At 38.7% G+C, this 23,653-nt stretch overlaps 1 protein-coding gene across 1 annotated transcript in view; it reads right to left on the reverse strand.

Moving 5' to 3' along the window:
• HERC2 (HECT and RLD domain containing E3 ubiquitin protein ligase 2) overlaps positions 1–23,653 on the reverse strand; it is a 230,619-nt gene that overhangs the window by 76,915 nt on the left and 130,051 nt on the right. The window contains exons 53-56 of the mRNA XM_060153132.1: positions 21,907–22,097; positions 21,087–21,192; positions 20,907–20,998; positions 1,032–1,207 (exon numbers count right to left, since the gene is read on the reverse strand). Coding sequence (XP_060009115.1) covers positions 1,032–1,207; positions 20,907–20,998; positions 21,087–21,192; positions 21,907–22,097 — 565 coding nt within the window. The remainder of the gene's footprint in view (positions 1–1,031; positions 1,208–20,906; positions 20,999–21,086; positions 21,193–21,906; positions 22,098–23,653) is intronic.

A 23,653-nucleotide genomic window follows, 5' to 3' on the forward strand; every position in this document is an offset into this window, starting at 1 on the left:
TTTGCTGCTGGGACGTAAACAGAGCTCAGAACAGACACTGCACGTGAGCCCTCCGTACAGGTCTTGGAATAAAAAGCAAATGTGCACAGACCTGGCAGACACCTTTCTTCACCCTTGGTATATGATGTTCCCCTGCCAACACCCCTTACTGCCCACTTTGCTTTGATGGGGGGAGTTTTTCCTTGTTCTCCTGACAGCCCAATGCTCCTTTGCAGTCGCTCAAAGCACCAGGCCCTTCTCCTTCGTGCACTTCCCACAGCCATGAGGCCACTCTAATGTGTGTGAGTTTGTCTTGTTTTATTTAGCATGTTCACTACAGCATTCACAGGACAGAGAACAGGGTTTAGCCCCCAGTAGGTGTTCAATAAATATATGGTGGATGAATAAATACAGTAATAGTCATCACTACAGGGCTCATACAAAATAAGGAACTGAGTAAATGAGAACTTAATCATGAGATGAAATATTGTACAAAATAAAATTATACAACAGAAGGCTAATGATACAGATATTCTAAAGATGGATGTTACTCATGGTTGCACAATAATGTAAATTTACTTAATGTCACTGAACTATACACTTAACTGGTTAAGATGGTAAATTTATGTATATTTTATTGTAATAAAAAATTTTTAATTTAAAAGTTATTAATAAAATTCTTAACAAAAAAGCCTGTAAAATACATACCATACCACACTATCTCCAAAGGAAAACACAATTAGGGACAGATAAAAAAGAAAACTACAAGAATATATACCAAAATATTAACAGTAATATTTCAGGTAGAAAAATTAACATTTTTATTTTCCCTTTTAAGTGAATTTTTCTAAATACAATGTGTTTCCACATTAAATTTTTCCTAAAATTAAATTAAATCATATTTTTGAATATGATTTGAACATTAACTAATACTTAACAAATAGTCCTATCGGCACTAAACTATCCTCATTATAAGATACACTCCAATTAAACACTGGCTTTTGAAAGTCAGAGTTTGGGCATGAGTACCACCAACAGCAAACAGCTCTCACCTCCCACTGTTGCCTTTTTCGTCCTCTTCCTCCTCATTATCTGAAGCTAAGAAAGGAACTGCAGCCAAATCTTCCTCCTCCGCACGTATCCGTCCCAGTAGGATGAGACCATGGATTTTACAATCAATTCCCGAGCTCCTGCACTGCTTTATTGCAATTTCAATATACCTGTGATACTAGATACAAACACAGTAAGCTACAGAGTTTTCAGAATCAAACACATTAGATACTTTAACTGGAGAGAAGGACATATGAGACATGGAATGTGTGGAAAGTTAGAGCCCCTTTACTTAAGTTCTGGAAATACTAGGCAGGGTTGAGGCAGGCACATTTGAGTGGGGTTTGCTTTCAAAAGAAGTCGTTAATTCACCAAGGATGTTCATCCAAGGCATGGGACTCACAGTAATTTTCTTACTAAAATGAAATAGTATGATAGCCTTACTGAATGACTCCAAAACTTTTCTGTCTTAAAGCTTTCTTAAACCAAGATGATTAAGAAAGAGATTAGGTGTCAGGTAGTCACAAAGGCTTCATAATTTTTAAAACATAATAAAAATACTTCATTACATACAAATTAGAGAAAACAATACAGAGTCCCATAACCCCATCACCTAGTTCAACAATTATCAATGGATGACTGATTTTGTTCATATATGGATTATCATAAGAAAATTCCAGGCAGCATGTTGTTTTAAAACTTTAGTATGTATCACTGAAATACAGGCATTTAAAAAATATATCCACAGTACTATTATGATAGCTAAATCAATAATCTTATATCATCTAAATGCTACCAGTGATCAAATTTTCTAATCATCTCATAAACATCTTTCTATTTTCAGCTTATCCAAATCAGAATCCAAACAGGATGCAACCTCCCTCTGTTACACCTTTGCCATTCATTTTTTAAAGTTGGCTCCCTGTCCCACAGAATGCCCCACCCCCCGTACTTGACATTCAGAGTATTCTTCTATTCCTGTATATCATGTGAACAAACACTGAAACAGCAGGAAGCACACACATCACCAATGACTTCTTGCTGCCTCAATGGGCCCTAATCAAACCTTAAGATCTACCTATGATGTCACAGGAAGCACAGGTTGAGTGAAAAAGGCAAACAGAGAAATGAAAAATTCTACAAGAAAGAGACCCTGTTTCTTTCTTTAGCAAGGAAAAACCAAGACAGTGAAAAATTTTAATGAAGTGCAAAGTGCAGACACTGCCTGAATCACGATTCAGAGTAACCAACTACAAATGAACATTTATTGGATAATTGGGAAAATTTAAACATTGACTGGATATTTTATGATATTAAAGAAAAACTTTTCGGTGTGATGGCATTGTGGTTACATTTTTAAAGTCCTTGTTAGAAATGAATAATTGAAGTACTCACTACTGAAATAAGGCCATGTCTGGAGCTTGCTTTAACACCTCAAAAAAAAAAGGGCGGGGGGCAGGGGGGACACATGGACGGAGTTAGTGAAACACGACTGGCAAAAATGTTGATAATCATTGAAACTAGGTGATAGGTTCATGGAGGATTCAGTATACTTACTATTTACAGCTATGTTAGAAAATTCCTGTCACAAACCATTTTGATAGGAAAAGCAATGCTAGAAGAAAGAGTCCAGTAGCTTTACAGGAATGGTAATATTCTAGTTCTTAAGTTGGTTGGAGGGATGGAGAGTGGGCCCTGAATTTTCTGAATACTCACAATGCTTCATATTTCTCATATACGTGAAATACACTATTCTGTGCTTCTCAAATATTACGTAATAAATTGTTCTGAACGGAAAATTTATTAAAATTTATTAAAATCAATACACCTTTCATGAATACCTATCTCAGTTACTGAATAAATTTCTGTGGTTACTGATTTACTTAAAATACAAAAAAAAAGAATTCAGTAGCATAATTAAGATAACAGACAAGCTACATTCCACTACCCAGCAATAAGTTAATAAAATGCACTAAAATGCAATATTATCTTTTCTCAGAAAAACTCAATAATATCTTCAATTTTCATCATTTGCCACTTTATTAATTTATTACCACCATTGGTATTAACTGTTAATTTATTACATGGCATTCCATAAAATAGTTTAATGACATTCAAGAATGAATGGTGTTCCAAAATTTTATTTATCAAAGACGGGAAGAAAATAAATAGAACAAAAACCTTCTGGTGTACCCAAGGGCCAAAGCATCAACTCTTAGACCTGGGGGAAAGTGTTGGTATGGTCCCATAGTCTCTAGATACAAGTTACCAATCTTCCACCTTGAAAAACTGTGTTACCAGTTTCTTTAACGTAACACACTGGGATCACATGGAACTTGCCTGCCTTTATGTGGACAGAAAAAAATAATAAAGCAATGATTCTTACCCAAGGAGCAAAAGACCTGTACTCAGAAAACTATAAGATACTGATGAAAGAAATCAAAGACGACACAAACAGATGGAGAGATATACCATGTTCTTAGATTGGAAGAATCAATATTGTGAAAATGACTATACTACCCAAAGCAATCTACAGATCCAACACAACCCATTTCAAATTACCAAAGGCATTTTTCACAGAACTAGAACAAAAAAATTTACAGATTGTATGGAAACACAAAAGACCCTGAATAGCCAAAGCAATCTTGCAAAAGAAAAACAAAGCTAGAGGAACCAGGATCCCTGACTTCAGACTATACTACAAATCTACAGTAATCAAAACAGTATGGTACTGGCACAAAAACAGAAATACAGATCAATGGAATGGGATAGAAAGCCCAGAGATAAACCCACACACCGATGGTCACCTAATCTATGACAAAGGAGGCAAGACTCTACAATGGAGAAAAGACAGTGTCTTTAATAAGTGGTGCTGGGAAAACTCGACACGTACATATAAAAGAATGAAATTAGAACACTCCCTAACACCATACACAAAAATAAACTCAAAATGGATTAAAGACCTAAATGTAAGGCTGGATTATTATAAAACTCTTAGAGGAAAACATAGGCAAAACAATCTTTGACATAAATCGCAGCAAGATCTTTTTTGATCCACCTCCTAAAGTAATGAAAATAAAAATAAAATGGACGTATACACACTAACAAACATAAGGTAGATAGCTAGTGGGAAGCAGCCGCATGGCACAGGGATATCGGCTCGGTGCTTTGTGACCGCCTGGAGTGGTGGGCTAGGGAGGGTGGGAGGGAGGGAGACGCAAGAGGGAAGAGATATGGGAACATATGTATATGTATAACTGATTCACTTTGTTATAAAGCAGAAACTAACACACCATTGTAAAGCAATTATACCCCAATAAAGATGTTTAAAAAAAATAAAAATAAACAAATGGGACCTAATTAAACTCAAAAGGAAAGGAACAGCAAAGGAAACCATAAACAAAACAAAAAGACAACTGTCAGAATGGGAGAAAATATTTGCAAACAAAGCAACTAACAAAGGATTAATCTCCAAAATATACAAACAGCTCATGAAGCTCAATATCAAACAAACAAATAGCCCAATCAAAAAATGGGTGGAAGATCTAAAGAGACATTTCTCCAAAGAAGACATACAGATAGATGGGCAACAGGCACATGAAAAGATGCTCAATATCACTAATTATTAGACAAATGCAAATCAAAAATACAATGAGGTTATCACCTCAAACTGGTCAGAATATCCATCATCAAAAAATCTACAAACAGTAAATGCTACAGAGGGTGTAGGGCAAAGGGAACCCTCCTACACTGTTGGTGGGAATGTAAATTGGTGCAGCCACTATGGAGAACAGTATGGAGGTACCTTTAAAAGCTAAAAATAGAACTACCATATGGCCCAGCAATCCCACTTCTGGGCATATGTCCAGAGAAAACCATAATTTGAAAAGACACATGCACCCCTATCTTTACAGGAGCACTATTTACAATAGCCAGGACATGGAAGCAACATAAATGTCCGTCACAAGAGGAATGGATAAAGAAGATGTGGTACATATATACAATGGAATATAACTCAGCCATAAAAAAGAACAAAATAATGCCATTTGCAGCAAGATGGATGGACCTAGAGATGGTCATACCAAGTGAAGTAAGTCAGACACAGAAAGACAAACATCATATGATATCACTTACATGTGGAATCTAAAAAAAAAGGGTACAAATGAACCTATTTACAAAACAGAAGTAGAGTCATGGATGTAGAAAACAAACTTATAGTTACCAAGGGATAACGGGAGGAGGGATAAATTGGGAGACTGGGACTGACATATACACACTGCTATATATAAAATGGATAACTAATAAAAACCTGCTGTATAGCACAGGGAACTCTACTCAATACTCCGTAATGGCCTATATGGGAAAAGAATCTAAAAAAAAGAGTGGATACATGTACATGTATAACTGATTCACTTTGCTGTACACCTGAAACTAACACACTGTAAGTCAACTATACACCAATAAAAATTTTTTTAAAGTAATAAAGCAATGATTGGTAAACTGCATTTAATAATTTAAAAATAAACTCACTTATGATAAACTTTAGATGAATAAAAAGTCAACTATTTGGTATCTTTATCCACTATCATATCAATTAAATAAGTTCTCATGAGATAATGTATAGGTAGTTAAAAAAAACTGCTTTAACCTGCGTTACTTTAAATATATTTAATTTACTAAAATAGTGTTCACGTCTGTGTGGAAAGATTTACTGGAAGATTTATAAGGCAGTCTCACTGATCCGTAATATGTACTGTTTAAAAGAACCTTCACTGATTCTCTCAGACAGAATTTTCAGGAGATAAAATTAACTTGGATTCATTTTGAAATTTTCCTTACTACCAAATTAAAGGTATGAAAACAAAAAAGCAATTTCCAGTGTCACATGTATGGTCAGAAAGAACTATTGCAATAGTAACAGATATTTAACGTGAATAACACAATGCTAAATGCACAAAGCACCCTGACATGCTTGGCAATGACTTTTGCCAAGAGCTTTTACCCCTGCTTCTTACCAAAGATAGTGAGGAAGAAATTTGTTTTGTTTTCTTTTCAAGCTGATCTGATAAGCAACAAATTCAAGTTGTATACATGTCAAATTTTAAAATAAATACAATTATTTAATTAAGGGGGAAAATATGGGCTCAATGTTATTATAGAGATGGTCAAAAAAAGGCAACTCCATTGTCATTTGCAAACCATCAAAAAGGAACACTATGGGAGAGTGGCCAAGATGGCAGAGTAGAAGGACACTAAGCTCACCTCTTCTCACAAGCACAACAAAATCACAACAATCTGCAGAACAACTATCGTTGAAAAAGACTGACACCTACTAGAAAAGATCCTCTACAGCTAAAGACATAAAGATGGACCACAGCAAGACTGGTAGGACAGGCAGGCTCATGATATAATTAAATCCCATACCCACCGGGGTTGGCAACTCACAAATTGGAGAATAATTATATTACAGAGGTTCTCCAACAGGAGTGAGAGTTCTGAGCCTCACATCACGCTCCCCAGCCTGGGGGTCTGGCACTGGGAAGAGGAACCCTGAGAGCATCTGCCTTTGAAGATCAGCGGGGGCTTGACTGGAGGAGATCCAGAGGACTGGGGGAAATAGAGACTTCACTCATAAAGGGTGCATGCAAAATCTCACATGCACCAGGACCAAGAGCAAAAGCAGCAATTTGATAGGTATCTGGGCCAGATCTACCTGCTGGTCTTGGAGGGTCTCCTGGGGAGGCAGGGAGAGGCTGTGGCCCACACTGGGGGCATAGACACTAGTGGCAGATATATCAGGAGAATATTCATCTGCATGAGCTCTCCTGGAGGCTGACATTCTGGCACCAAGACCTGGCCCCACCCACCAGGCTCTAGGCTCCAATGCTGGAACGCCTCAGGATAAACAACAAACTAGGTGCGGAAACAGCCATCAGCAGACAGACTGCCTAAAGACTTCCTGAGCCCACAGCTGCCTCTATACATGGTCCTGCCCACCAGAGGACCAAGACCCAACTCCACCTACCAGGGGGCAGGCACCAGCCCCACCTGCCAGGAATCTCACTCACTCAACTATCTAGACCAGCCTCACTCACCAGAGGTCAGACACCAGAAGCAAGAAAATGACAGTCCTTCAGCCAACAGACCAAGTCTGCAAATGCAGGCCAGACCCTACCCTGGAACCAGCTGGCCCGTGGCCCTTCCTTGGATGATGAGAAGGAACTGCACTGCTGGGATGCATAGGACATCTCTTACAGAGGGCCACTTCTCCAAGGTTGAGAAGCAGAACCAACCTACCACATACATAAAAATACAAATAGCAATTTAAACAAAATGCAGCAACAGGATTATGTTTCAGACGAAGTAACAAGATAAAACGCCAGAAGAAAAACTAAGTGACGTCGAGGCAATCTACCCAAGAGTTCAGAGTAATGATGATAAAGATGATGAAAGAACTCAGAAGGAGAATAGATGCACAGAGCGAGAAATTAGAAGTTTTTAAATAAAGAATTAGAAAATATACAGAACAACCAAACAGAATTAAGGAATGCAATAACTGAACTGAAAAATATACCAGAAGGAAATCAACAGTAGCCTAAATGAGGCAGAAGAATGGATTAGTGAGCTAGAAGACACAGTACTGGAAATCACTGCTACCAAACAGAAAAGAGAACAAAAAGAAATGAGGACAGTTTAAGAGACCAGTAGGACGACGACAAGCACATAAACATTCATATTATAGGGGTTCCAGAAGAAGAGAGAGAGAAAGGACTTGATAAAATATCTGAAGAGATAATAGCTGAAAACTTACCTAAGCTGGGAAAGGAAAAAGTCAACCAAGTCCAGGAAGCACAGAGAATCCCATATAGGATTAACCCGCAGAGGAATACACAAGGACTATTGTCATAAAAATGAAAAAATTAAAAGATAAAGAGAGAATATTAAAAGTAACAAGGGAAAAGCAAAAGACAACATACAAGGGAATCCTATAAGGCTATCAGCTGATTTTTCAGCAAAACCTCTGCAGACCAGAAGGGAATGCACAATATAAAGTGATGAAAGAGAAGAACCTATAACCAAGAATATTCTACACTGCAAGGCTCTCACTGAGATTTGATGAAGAAAACAAAAGCTTTACAGACAAGTAAAAGCTAAAAGAATTCAGGAACATCAAACCAGCTTTACAGCAAATGCTAAAGGAACTCCTCTAGGTGGAAAAGAAAACGACACAACTAGAAACAAGAAAATTACAAAATGGAAAAGCTCTCTAGTAAAGGTAAACATACAGTAGGAAATCATTCACACACAAAGCTAGTAGGGAGGTTAAAAGACAAAAGGAGTAAAATCATCTGTACCCACAATAAGGGTTTAAGGGATAGACAAAACAATTAGATGTAAAATATGAATTCAAAAGCAGTGACCATGAGGGGAGAAGAGTACAAATGCAGGGTATCTAAAATGCATTTGAAATTAAGAGATCAGCAACTTAAAACAAGCACATATTTAACTAGACTGCTGTACAAAAACCTCATAGTAACCACAAAACAAAAACCTGTAATAGAAATACACACAAAAAAGAAAAAGGAATGCAAAATAACACTAACGATATACATCAAATCAGAAGAAAACAAAAGAAGAAAGGGGAAAAAAAGACCTACAAAAACAAATCCAAAACAATTAGCAAAACGGCAATAGGAACATACATATGGATAAATACCTTAAATGTAAACGGACTAAATGCTCCAACCAAAAGACACAGACTGACTGAATGGAAACAAAAACATGGCCCATATATCTGCTGCCTATAGGAGACTCACTTCAGATCTAGAGACACATACAAACTGAAAATGAGGGGAAGAAATGTTATATCTTCTTCAATCCAAGGAAATACAACAATTGTAAATATATATTCATCCAACAGGGAAGCATCTCAACATATAAGGCAAACATTAACAGACATAAAAGGAGAAATCGACAGTAACACAATAACAGTGGGGGATGTTAATACCCCACCTTCATTAGTGGACAGATCACCCAGACAGAAAATCAGTAAGGAAACACAGGCTTTAAATGACATATTAGACCAGAGGGGCTTACTTGATATTTATAAAGCATTCTACCTGAGAGTAGCAGAATACACATTCTTTTCAAGTGCACATGGAACATTCTCCAGGATAGATGACATGCTAGGCCACAAAGCAAGCCTTGGTAAATTTAAGAAAACTGAAATAATAGCAAGCATCTTTTACGACCACAACACTATGAGATTAGAAATCAACAAGAAAACAACTGCAAAAAAAACAAGCATATGGAGGCTGAACAATATGCTACTAAACAGCCAGTGGATCACTGAAGAAATCAAGGAGGAAATCAGAAAATACCTACAGACAAATGAAAATAAAAACATGATGATCCAAAACCTATGAGATGCTGCAAAGCAATTCTAAGAGGGGAGTTCTCAAATAAACAACAAACCTTATGCCTAAAGCAAACAGAGAAACAAGAACAAACAAAAGCCAAAGTTAGGAGAAGAAATCATAAAGATCAGAGCAGAAATAAATGAAATAGAGACTAAAATACCAATAGAAAAGATCAATGAAACTATAAGCTGGTCCTCTGAAAACAGAAAAAAAAATTGATAAACCTTTAGTCAGAATCAAGAAAAAAACGGGAGAGGGCTGGAAACAATAAAATCAGAAATGAAAAAGAAGTTATAACCAAGAGCACAGAAATACAAAGGGTCATAAGAGACTACTACAAGCAACAACATGCCAATTAAATGGACAACCTAGAAGAAATGGACAAATTCCTAAAAGGTATAATCTCCCAAGACAGAATCACGAAGAAATAGGAAGTATGAACAGACCAATTACAAGTACTGATATTGAATCTGTGACTTCTTTAAATCAATTAAGCAATTTATTTTTCATTGATGTATAGTTGATATATAATAATATGTGAGTTACAGGTATACAATATAGTGATTCACAATTTTTATAGGTTATACTCTATATCTGCTATATTCCCCACGTTGTACAATATATCCTTGTAGCTTATTTTATACCTAATAGTTTGTGCCTCTTAACCCCCTACCCCTATATTGCCCCTCCCCTCTTCCTTCTCCCCCTGGTAGCCACTAGTTTGTTCTCTATGTCTGTGACTCAGCTTCTTTTTCTGTTATATTCACTAACTGGTGTATTTTTTAGATTCCACATGTAAGTGATATCACACAGTATCTGTCTTTCTCTGTCTGACTTATTTCACTTAGCATAATGCCCTCCAAGTCCCTCCATGTTGTTGCAAATGGCAAATTTTCATTCTCTTTTGTGGCTGAGCAGTACTCCATTGTATTTATGTACCACATCTTTATCCGTTCTTCTGTTGATGGACACTTAGGTTGCTTCCCTATCTTGACAATTGTAAATAATGTTGCTATGAACATTGGGGTACATGTTATCTTTTTCGGATATATACCTGTACCAATTTACATTCCCACCAACAGTGTACAAGTGTTCCCTTTTCTGCAATTCTCGCTAACATTTGTTATTTGTGTTCTTTTTGATGACAGCCATTCTGACAGGTCTGAGGTGATATCTCATTGTGGTTTTAATTTGCATTTCACTGATGATTTGTGATTTTGAGTATCTTTTCATCTGCCTGTTGGCCATCTGCATTTCTTCTTTGGAAAAATGTCTATTCAGTTCTTCTGCCCATTTTTTAATTGGGTTGGTTTTTTGCTGTTGAGTTGTATGAGCTGTTGATATATGTTGTATATTAATCCCTTATCAGTCATACCATTTCAATTTTTTTCTCCCATTCAATAGGTTGTCTTTTCGTTTTCTCCAGGGTATCCTTTGCTGTGCAAAAGCTTTTCAGTTAATTATGTGCTAAATCTGTGATTTTAAAACTTGCAACAATCAAAAGTTCAGGACCAGGTGGCTTCACAGGTGAATTCTACCAAACATTTAGAGAAGAGTTAACACCTATCCTTCTGAAACTACTGCAAAAAAACAAACTGCAGAGGAAGGAACATTCCCAAACTCATTCTATGAAGCCACGATCGCCCTGATAGCAAAACCAGACAAAGATATCTCACACACACACACACACACACACACACACACACACACACACACAAAAGAAATGAAAATTTACAGGGCAATTATCACTGATGAACATAGACACAAAAATCCTCAACAGGTGACCTCCCTGGTGGCGCGGGTGGTTAAGACTCCACGCTCCCAATGCAGGGGGCCTGGGTTTGATCCCTCGTCAGGGAACTAGATCCCACCTGCATGCTGCAACTAAGCAGCTGGTGAACCGCAACTAAGGAGCCTGTGAGCCTCAACTAACAGAGCCCACCTGCCGCAACTAAGGAGCCCATGTGCCACAACTAAGGAGCTGGTGAGCCACAACTAAGGAGCCCTCGAACCACAACTAAGTAACCTGCCTGCCACAACTAAGGAGCCCACGTGACGCAACTAAGGAGTCTGCGAGCCACAACTAAGGAGCCTGACTGCTGCAAGTAAGACCTGGCTCAACCAAATGAATAAATAAATAAATAAATTTTAAAAAACTTCTCAACAAAATACTAGCAAACCGAATCCAACAATACATTAAAAGGATCATACACCATCATCAAGCAGAATTATCCCAGGGGTGCAAGGATTTTTCAGTATCCGCAAATCAGTGTGATACACCACGTTAACAAATTGAAGAATAAAAACCGTATTATCATCTCAAATGGATGCAGAAAAAGCTTTTGACAAAATTCAACACACACTTACGATAAAAACTCTCCAGAAAGTGGGCATAGAGGGAACATACCTCAACATAATAGGGGCCATAAAGCCTATCCGGGGCTTGAAATAAAGATACTGGGACGAGGGGAAGATGGCGGAAGAGTAAGATGTGGGGATCACCTTCCTCCCCACAGATACACCAGAAATACATCTACACGTGGAACAACTCCTACGGAACACCTACTGAACGCTGGCAGAAGACCTCAGACCTCCCAAAAGGCAAGAAAGTCCCCACGTACCTGGGTAGGGCAAAAGAAAAAAGAATAAACAGAGACAAAAGGATAGGGACAGGAGTGCACCACTGGGAGGAAGCTGTGAAGGAGGAAAGGTTTCCACACACTAGGAAACCCCTTCGCGGGTGGAGACTGTGGGTGGCACAAGGGGAAAACTTCAGAGCCGCGGAGGAGAGGACAGCAACAGGGGTGCCGAGGGCAAAGCGAAGAGATTCCCGCACAGAGGATCGGTATCGATCGGCACTCACCAGCCCGAGAGGCTTGTCTGCTCACCTGCCAGGGCGTGCGGGGCTGGGAGCTGAGGCTCGGGCTTCAGGGAGAGGTCGGAGCACAGGGAGAGGACTGGAGCTGGCGGCATGAACACAGCCTGCAGGGGGTTAGTGCACCACGGCTAGCCGGGAGGGAGTCCGGGGAAAAGTCTGGACATGACGAAGAGGCAAGAGACTTTTTCTTCCCTCTTTGTTTCCTGGTGCGCACTGCTTAAAGGAGCTCCAGAGACGGGTGCGAGCCGCGGCTAAAAGTGCGGACCGTCTGGAAGTGTGGGATAGGGAGGGTGGAAGGGAGGGAGACGCGAGAGGAAAGAGATATGGGAACATATGTATAACTGATTCACTTTGTTATAAAGCAGAAACTAACACACCATTGTAAAGCAATTATACTCCAATAAAGATGTGAAAAAAAAAAAAACTGCGGAACCCAGAGACGGGTATGAGATGCTAACGCACTGTGGCCGCCACCAAGAAGCCTATGTACAAGCACAGGTCACTATTCACAACCTCCTTCCGGGGAGCCTGTGCAGCCCGCCACTGCCAGGGTCCTGGGATCCAGGGACATCTCCCCCGGGAGAACACATGGCGCACCTAAGGCGGGTGCAACCTCACGCTGGCCTCTGCCACCGCAGGCTCGCCCCGCACTCCGTGCCCCTCCCTCCCCTCCAGCCTGAGTGAGCCAGAGTCCCCAAAGGAGCTGCTCCTTTAACCCCGTCCTGTCTGAGCAAAGAACAGACGCCCTCCGGCAACCTACACACGGAGGCAGGGCCAAATCCAAAGCTGAACCCCGGGAGCTGTGAGAACAAAGAAGAGAAAGAGAAATCTCTCCCAGCAGCCTCAAAAGCAGCGGATTAAAGCTCCACAATCAACTTGATCTCCCCTGCATCTGTGGAATACACGAATACACAACAAATCATCCCAAATTAAGGTGGACTTTGAGAGCAAGATTTATTTTTTTTTCCCTTTTCCTCTCTTTGTGTGTATGTCTATGCTTCTGTGTGAGACTTTGTCTGTACAGCTTTACTCCCCCCATTTGTCCTAGGATTCTATACGTCCGTTTTTGTTTTTCTTTTTCAAACAAAATTTTTTTCTTGATAATGACTTTTTAATTTAATAACTTTATTTTATCTTATTTTATTTTATCTGCTTTCTTTCTTTCTTTCTTTCTATCTTTCTTTCTTTCCTTCCTTCCCTTCCCTCCTCCCTGCCTCGCTCCCTCCCCTCTTCCTTCCTTCCTTTCTTCCTTTCTTCCTATCTACTTTTTCTCCCTTTAATTCTGAGCCGTGTGGATGAAAGGCTCTTGGTGCTGTAGCCAGGAGTCAGTGCTGTGCCTCTGAGGTGGGACAGCCAACTTCAGGACACTGGTCCACAAGAGATCTCCCAGCTCCACATAATATCAAACGGCGAAAATCTCCCAGAGATCTCCATCTCAACACCAAGACCCAGCTTCACTCAATGACCAGCAAGCTACAGTGCTGGACACCCTATGCCAAACAACTAGCAAGACAGGAACACAACCCCATCCATTAGCAGAGAGGCTGCTTAAAATCATAATAAGTCCACAGATACCCCAAAACACACCACCAGACGTGGACCTGCCCACCAGAGAGACAAGATCCAGCCTCATCCACCAGAACACAGGCACTAGTCCCCTCCACCAGGAAGCCTACACAACCCACTGAACCAACTTTAGCCACTGGGGACAGACACCAAAAACAACGGGAACTACAAACCTGCAGCCTACAAAAAGGAGACCCCAAACACAGTAAGATAAGCAAAATGAGAAGACAGAAAGACACACAGCAGATGAAGGAGCAAGATAAAAACCCACCAGACCTAACAAATGAAGAGGAAATAGGCAGTCTACCTGGAAAAGAATTCAGAATAATGATAGTAAAGATGATCCAAAATCTTGGAAACAGAATAGACAAAATGCAAGAAACATTTAACAAGGACCTAGAAGAACTAAAGAGTAAACACGCAACAATGAACAGCACAATAAATGAAATGAAAAATATTCTAGATGGGATCAATAGCAGAATAACTGAGGCAGAAGAACGGATAAGTGACCTGGAAGATAAAATAGTGGAAATAACTACTGCAGAGCAGAATAAAGAAAAAAGAATGAAAAGAACTGAAGACAGTCTCAGAGACCTCTGGGACAACATTAAACGCACCAACATTCAAATTATAGGGGTTCCAGAAGAAGAAGAGAAAAAGAAAGGGACTGAGAAAATATTTTAAGAGATTATACTTGAAAACTTCCCTAATATGCAAAAGGAAATAGTTAATCAAGTCCAGGAAGCACAGAGAATCCCATACAGGATAAATCCAAGGAGAAATACGCCAAGACACATATTAAACAAACTGTCAAAAATTAAACACAGGGTTTCCCTGGTGGCGCAGTGGTAGAGAGTCCGCCTGCCAATGCAGGGCACACGGGTTCGTGCCCCGGGTCCGGAAATATCCCACATGCCGCAGAGCAGCTGGGCCCGTGAGCCATGGCCACTAAGCCTGCGCGTCCAGAGCCTGTGCTCCGCAACAGGAGAGACCACAACACTGAGAGGCCCACATACCGGAAAAAAAAAAAAAATTAAATACAAAGAAAACATATTAAAAGCAGCAAGGGAAAAACAACAAATAACACACAAGGGAATCCCCATAAGGTTAACAGCTGATCTTTCAGCAGAAACTCTGCAAGCCAGAAGGAAATGGCAAGAGATATTTAAAGTGATAAAGGAGAAAAACCTGCAACCAAGATTACTCTACCCAGTAAGGATTTCATTCAGATTTGATGGAGAAATTAAAACCTTTACAGACAAGCAAAACCTGAGAGAGTTAAGCACCACCAACCCAGCTTTACACCAAATGCTAAAGGAACTGCTCTAGGCAAGAAACACAAGAGAAGGAAAAGACCTACAATAATGAACCCAAAACAATTAAGAAAATGGGACTAGGAACATACATATCGATAATTACCTTAAACGTAAACGGACTAAATGCTCCCACCAAAAGACACAGATTGGCTGAATGGATACAAAAACAAGACCCACGTATATGCTGTCTACAAGAAACCCACTTCAGACCTAGAGACACGTACAGACTGAAAGTAAGGGGATGGAAAAAGATATTCCATGCAAATGGAAACCAAAAGAAAGCTGGAGTAGCAATTCTCATATCAGACAAAATAGACTTTAAAATAAAGACTATTAGAAGAGACAAAGAAGGACACTACATAATGATCAAAGGATCGATCCAAGAAGAAGATATAACAATTGTAAATATTTATGCACCCAACAAAGGAGCACCTCAATACATAAGGCAAATACTAAGAGCCATAAAAGGGGAAATCGACAGTAACACATTCATCGTAGGGGACTTCAACACCACACTATCACCAATGGACACATCATCCAAAATGAAAATAAATAAGGAAACACAAGCTTTAAATGATAAAATGGACTTAACTGACATTTATAGGACATTCCATCCAAAAACAACAGAATACACATCAAGTGCCCATGGAACATTCTCCAGGATAGATCATATCTTGGGTCACAAATCAAGCCTTGGTAAATTTAAGAAAATTTAAATTGTATCAAGTATCTTTTCCGACCACAACGCTGTAAGACTAGATATCAATTACAGGAAAAGATCCATAAAAAATACAAACACATGGAGGGTAAACAATACACTACTTAAAAACGAAGTGATCACTGAAGAAATCAAAGAGGAAATCAAAAAATACCTAGAAACAAATGACAATGGAGACACGACGACCCAAAACCCATGGGATGCAGCAAAAGCAGTTCTAAGAGGGAAGTTTATAGCAATAAAATACTACCTTAAGAAACAGGAAACATCTCGAATAAACAAACTAACCTTGCACCTAAAGCAATTAGAGAAAGTAGAATTAAAAAAACCCAAAGTTAGCAGAAGGAAAGAAATCATAAAAATCTGATCAGAAATAAATGAAAAAGAAATGAAGGAAACGATAGCAAAGGTCAATAAAACTAAAAGCTGGTTCTTTGAGAGGATAAACAAAATTGATAAACCATTAGCCAGACTCATCAAGAAAAGAAGGGAGAAGACTCAAATCAATAGAATGAGAAATGAAAAAGGAGAACTAACAACTGACACTGCAGAAATACAAAAGATCATGAGAGATTACTACAAGCAACTCTATGCCAATAAAATGGACAACCTGGAAGAAATGGACAAATTCTTAGAAATGCACAACCTGCCAAGACTGAATCAGGAAGAAATAGAAAATATGAACAGACCAATCACAAGCACTGAAATTGTAACTGTGATTAAAAATCTTCCAACAAAAAAAAGCCCAGGACCAGATGGCTTCACAGGCGACTTCTATCAAACATTTAGAGAAGAGCTAACACCTATCCTTCTCAAACTCTTCCAAAATATAGCAGCGGAGTAACACTCCCAAACTCATTCTACGAGGCCACCATCACCCTGATACCAAAACCAGACAAGGATGTCACAAAGAAAGAAAACTACAGGCCAGTATCACTGATGAACACAGATGCAAAAATCCTCAACAAAATACTAGCAAACAGAATCCAACAGCACATTAAAAAGATCATACACCATGATCAAGGGGGGTTTATTCCAGGAGTGCAAGGATTCTTCAATATATGCAAATCAATCAACGTGATACACCATATTAATAAATTGAAGGTGAAAAACCATATGATCATCTCAACAGATGCAGAGAAAGCTTTCGACAAAATTCAACACCCGTTTATGATAAAAACCCTGCAGAAAGTAGGCACAGGGGGAACTTTCCTCAACATAATAAAGGCCATATATGACAAGCCCACAGCCAACATCATCCTCAATGGTGAAAAACTGAAAGCATTTCCACTAAGATCAGGAACAAGACAAGGTTGCCCACTCTCACCACTCTTATTCAACAGAGTTTTGGAAGTTTTAGCCTCAGCAATCAGAGAAGAAAAGGAAATAAAAGGAATCCAAATCGGAAAAGAAGAAGTAAAGCTGTCACTCTTTGCAGATGACATGATACAATAGATAGAGAATCCTAAAGATGCTACCAGAAAACTACTAGAGCTAATCAATGAATTTGGTAAAGTAGCAGGATACAAAATTAATGCATAGAAATCTCTTGCATTCCTATACACTAATGATGAAAAATGTGAAACTGAAATCAAGAAAACACTCCCATTTACCACTGCAACAAAAAGAACAAAATATCTAGGAATAAACCTACCTAAGGAGACAAAAGACCTGTATGCAGAAAATTATAAGACACTGATGAAAGAAATTAAAGATGATACAAATAGATGGAGAGATATACCATGTTCTTGGATTGGAAGAATCAACATTGTGAAAATGACTCTACTACCCAAAGCAATCTACAGATTCAATGCAATCCCTATCAAACTACCACTGGCATTTTTCACAGAACTAGAACAAAAAAATTTCACAATTTGTATGGAAACACAAAAGACCCCGAACAGCCAAAGCAATCTTAAGAACGAAAAACAGAGCTGGAGGAATCTGGCTCCCTGACTTCAGACTATACTACAAAGCTACAGTAATCAAGACAGTATGGTACTGGCACAAAAACAGAAAGATAGATCAATGGAACAGGATAGAAAGCTCAGAGATAAACCCATGCACATATGGTCACCTTATCTTTGATAAAGGAGGCAGGAATATACAGTGGAGAAAGGACAGCCTCTTCAATAAGTGGTGCTGGGAAAACTGGATAGGTGCATGTAAAAGTATGAGATTAGATCACTCCCTAACACCATACACAAAAATAAACTCAAAATGGATTAAAGACCTAAATTTAAGGCCAGAAACTATCAAACTCTTAGAGGAAAACATCGCAGAACACTCTATGACATAAATCACAGCAAGACCCTTTTTGACCCACCTCCTAGAGAAACAAAAATAAACAAATGGGACCTAATGAAACTTCAAAGCTTTTGCACAGCAAAGGAAACCATAAACAAGACCAGAAGACAACCCTCAAAATGGGAGAAAATATTTGCAAATGAAGCAACTGACAAAGGATTAATCTCCAAAATTTATAAGCAGCTCATGCAGCTTAATAACAAAAAAACAAACAACCCAATCCAAAAATGGGCAGAAGACCTAAGTAGACATTTCCCCAAGGAAGATATACAGACTGCCAACGAACACATGAAAGAATGCTCAACATCATTAATCATTAGAGAAATGCAAATCAAAACTACAATGAGACATCATCTCACACCAGTCAGATGGCCATCATCAAAGTATCTAGAAACAATAAATGCTGGAGAGGGTGTGGAGAAAAGGGAACACTCTTGCACTGCTGGTGGGAATGTGAATTCATACAGCCACAATGGAGAACAGTATGGAGGTTCCTTAAAAAACTACAAATAGAACTGCCATATGACCCAGCAATCCCACTACTGCGCATATATCCTGAGAAAACCATAATTCAAAAAGAGTCATGTACCATAATGTTCATTGCAGCTCTATTTACAATAGCCCGGAGATGGAAACAACCTAAGTGTCCATCATCGGATGAATGGATAAAGAAGATGTGGCACATATATACAATGGAATATTACTCAGCCATAAAAGGAAACGAAATTGAGCTATTTGTATTGAGGTGGATGGACCTAGAGTCTGTCATACAGAGTGAAGTAAGTCAGAAAAAAAAGACAAATTCCGTATGCTAACACATATATATGGAATTTAAGGAAAAGAAAAAATGTCACGAAGAACCTAGGTGTAAGACAGGAATAAAGACACAGACCTACTAGAGAATGGACTTGAGGATATGAGGAGGGGGAAGGGTAAGCTGTTACAAAGAGAGAGAGTGGCATGGACATATATACACTACCAAACATAAAATAGATAGCTAGTGGGAAGCAGCCGCATAGCACAGGGAGATCAGCTCGGTGCTTTGTGACCACCTAGAGGGGTGGGATAGGGAGGGTGGGAGGGAGCGAGATGCAAGAGGGAAGAGATATAGGAACATATGTATACGTATAACTGATTCACTTTGTTATAAAGCAGAAACTAACACACCATTGTAAAGCAATTATACTTCAATAAAGATGTAAATAAATAAAAGGTTGGGGAACCCTAAAAAAAAAACAGTATATGAATATACCTTTGCTATAAATGTGGACTCCACTATCTACTGCGTGTGTGTGTGTGTGTGAGTGTGCACACGCTTTGGGGGGGGCAGGAAAAAGAAAAAAAAAGAAAGATACTGTACTACTGTAGTCTATACAGTACTGTAAAGTATCCAAAAGCATAACCACTTGTAGAGGATGCACACATGTGACAATGTATGCCAGACGTGAACTAACTTACATGACTGGACACGTGAACACACGTTCTCATCTTTGAAAGTTCGCATCTTGAAGGTTCGTATGTAGGGGACTTACTGTACTCATAAAACTATAGGACGCTAATGAAGGAAACAGAAGATGACACAAACAGATGGAAATATACACCATGTTCTTAAACTGGAAGAATATTGTGAAAATGACTATACTACCCCAGGCAATCTACAGTATCAATGCAATCCCTATCAAATTACCAATGGCATTTTTCACAGAACTAGAACAAAAAAATTTTTTAATTTGTATGTAGACACAGAAGACCCCGAAAGCCAAAGCAATCTTGGGAAAGAAAAACAGTGCTGGAGGAATCAGGATCCCTGACTTCAGACTATACTACAAAGCTACAGTCATCACAACCAGTATGGTACTGGCACAAAAACAGAAATATAGATCAATGGAACAGGACAGAAAGCCCAGAAATAAACCTACGCACATATGGTCACCTTATCTTTGACAAAGGAGGCAAGAATAGACAATAGAGAAAAGACAGCCTCTTCAGTAAGTGGTGCTGGGAAAACTGGACAGCTACATGTAAAAGCATGAAATTAGAACACTTCCTAACACCATACACAAAAATAAACTCAAAATGGATTAAAGACCTAAATGTAAGGCTGGATTATTATAAAACTCTTAGAGGAAAACATAGGCAGAACACTCTGTGATATAAATCACAGGAAGATCCTTTTTGACCCACTTCCTAGAGTAATGAAAATAAAAATAAACAAATGGAACCTAATTAAACTCTAAAGTCTTTGCACAGCAAAGGAAACCATAAACAAAACAAAAAGGCAACACTCAGAATGGGAGAAAATATTTGCAAATGATGCAATTGTTAAGGGATTAATCTCCACAATCTACAAACAGCTCATGAAGTTCAGTATCAAAAAAACAAACAACCCAATCAAAAAATGGGCAGGAGGCCTAAACAGACATTTCTCCAAAGAAGACATACAGATGCTCAACAGGCACATGAAAAGGTGCTCAATATCACTAATTATTAGACAAATGCAAATCAAAAGTACAATGAGGTATCACCTCATACCAGTCAGAATGGCCAACATTAAAAAGTCTACAAATAATAATGCTGGAGAGGGTGTGGAGAAAAGCGAACCCTTCTGCACCGTTGGTGGGAATGTAAATTGGTGCGGCCACTATGGAGAACAGTATGGAGACTCTACTTACCTCTGTGGAGTCATTCAGAAGGGACACTGTGGTATCAGTGGGGTTAATGTTGATTGTCTTTAATTCAATTAGGTTATTTAGGGAATTTCCACCTAGGAAGAAAAATGGGGTAAAGGAATCAGACAAAGGAGTTTTTATTATATGATAGAAGATATTTTTTGAGTAAAGTAATTCAAGTACCTGACACGACAACCAGGGAAGGCATGTAACTACTGTCAGCAGGATCCACTATCATTTTTAATCTATGAACAAGAACATCTGGGAAAATCTCCAAACGAATCCAATGCTTTAAAAAAAAGAAAAAAAAGCCTTCTTAGTAAAATTCAGCTATATTTTAGCTGGAAAGTATCACTAAAGCTTGACTCTCAATGAGATTTTTTAAATATATAATTTCACATGAGAGACAGAATTTGCCTTTAAGCTGGCAGAAACAAGAGCATTACTTGTTTATTAGAAGAATGTCTCCCTCTAAGCCCCAGAAGTCATGTGTTTATAGACTCCTGACTTAGGGTGGTCCCTTAATACCCATCAAAGAGTAGGTTATAGAAAACACTAGAGTCCAAGTGGAGGGAAAGCACCTTTCTCCAAGTCTTACTTGCATGTCTAGATAAGGCACACCCATATGTAAGTGCGATTAAAACAGCATTCCAAAGATAAACACATATTTGTTAGGATATATTAGAAGAACTTCTAACCAGAAGCAGAATCTGAACTCATACATTTTATGTGGGGGAATAAAACAAAACAAAACAAACCCTATTATACCCTCTATCAGTTATATAAAATCTATTACCGATATTGTTTAAAAATCTCTGACAATGAAAGCTGGATGGCATATTACTCTGAAACTTTAAAGTAATTATGAACTAAAATACAAAATGAGTACTGAGAGGTGCCATCACAGTATAACTTAGTAGGTTTTTCAAAGTTCGTGCTGAAGCTCTAAAAGGTTAAGCCATCTAAATGAAGTGTTTCTGGAAGTGTCCCCATGGCACACTACCTTTCCTTGTGAGCCCGAGGACTGCCAGCAGGGCTCGCTGCCGTCAATGAGACGGGAAGCCTGGTTCACAGAGGATGACACGTTTAGGCTCTTCACCATCCGTGCCCAGCTGTCCAGCAGCATTCCTGGCTGACTGTTGTGAGAGCGCTTCAGCTGTTTTCCAGAACGGCCACAAAATATTGCAGACTGTCCTATTTAATGGCGGTCAAACAGTGTTAATACTTGTGGGACAGAACCTTCACAACCAAGAAATAGATATTACATAGTGTTGAGCTCCTTACTTCAAGAAAATAGTAAGTTTCCAAATTAAAAGGAGCTAATAAATACCTAAAATGACTGCAAAAAACCTATTCAAGGTATTTAACCCCAATTTATGAGACAAAGTTCATATAATGCTGATTTATTCCACTTGACTCTCTCAAGTAACAACAGAGTGATACATTTCCAGATAGAACGATACATATAAGCAGCTGGGGGGCAAGTTCAGTAACTGTGCTTACAGAAAACATTCTTATCAAAAAACCTTTCATAAATGCAACAAAAACAAATTTGTGAAGTTTCTACCTCCATTAATGGTATATCTGGAAATTCATCTAGCTCTCCCATTGAGGACAACTAGAGGCAGACAAAACATTTAAAGATGAATAAATCTTGAAAGTATCAGAGTTAACAAGGTGATACAGAATTATGGGACCAAAATCAGAGAAAGGCTGAGATGAAAGGTGTCAAGATGAGTGCCCCATGGATCAGAGGCTGCTTTTCCCCGGTGTATTTATCAGTTTCTAAGGAGAACCTTAAAGAGGACACATGGCACTTCTGATGGCTTCCTAGGGCGAGGGGGCCAGGAACCAGAGTGCAGAGCTCACCAGGAAAGAAGGGGATGGCCACAGAAAAACTCACACTTTGGGCTGGGATCCCAACAGGAAGAACCCCTAGAGGAAGGGTGAACTCTACAGGGTTGACTGTTTGTGTTCAGATTGCAGCTCTGCATGAAATCACCTCAATCAATGAAACTGGACTGAAGTGAGCCCACATAGTTACTTACCCCAATTACCTAGAAGAACAACCCTCTCCCCCCAATCCGTGGAGAAAGATAATATCTTAGGCCTCAAACTGACTCAAGAAATAATTTTTTAAACATAATGTCCAGTACATGATGGAATGTGAGACAAGAAAACATGACTAAAAGCTATGAGAATGACAGACAATAGAAAGAGACCCAGAGAGGCTCCAGATATTAGAGTTATAAGATACAAATTTTATAATAACTATACTTACTATGTTTGAAAAGACACTGAATATCTCAGCAGAGAACTGGAAACTATTTTTTAAAAAAGAAAGAAAGACTAGAACTGTTAAATACAGTAATTAAAATTTAAAATTCAATGAATAGGTTTATGAGCAGACTAGACTCAGGTGAAAACTGAATTAGTAAAAAATATCTAGAATGAAAAACTGAAGAGCAAAAGTTTAGAAAACATAAACGAGAAGGTGAAAGACTTAGAAGACAGAGATAAGAGTAACAGGTGAAAGAGGATCCCCAAAAAAGAAGGAAAAGAAAATAGGGCATCGATAATACTGGAAGAAATATTGACTGATGGAAAACTTCCCAAGACCAACAAAAGATATCAAGGCACAAATTTTAAAAGCCCTACTCTGAAAGTTGGAAGAGAAGATCTTAAATGTTTTTACTACACACACAAAAAAGGGTAATTATGTGAGGTGATGGACGTGTTAACTACCAACC

Source organism: Lagenorhynchus albirostris, chromosome 6 (genome assembly GCF_949774975.1).
Source record: "Lagenorhynchus albirostris chromosome 6, mLagAlb1.1, whole genome shotgun sequence".
Taxonomy (NCBI): domain Eukaryota; kingdom Metazoa; phylum Chordata; class Mammalia; order Artiodactyla; family Delphinidae; genus Lagenorhynchus; species Lagenorhynchus albirostris.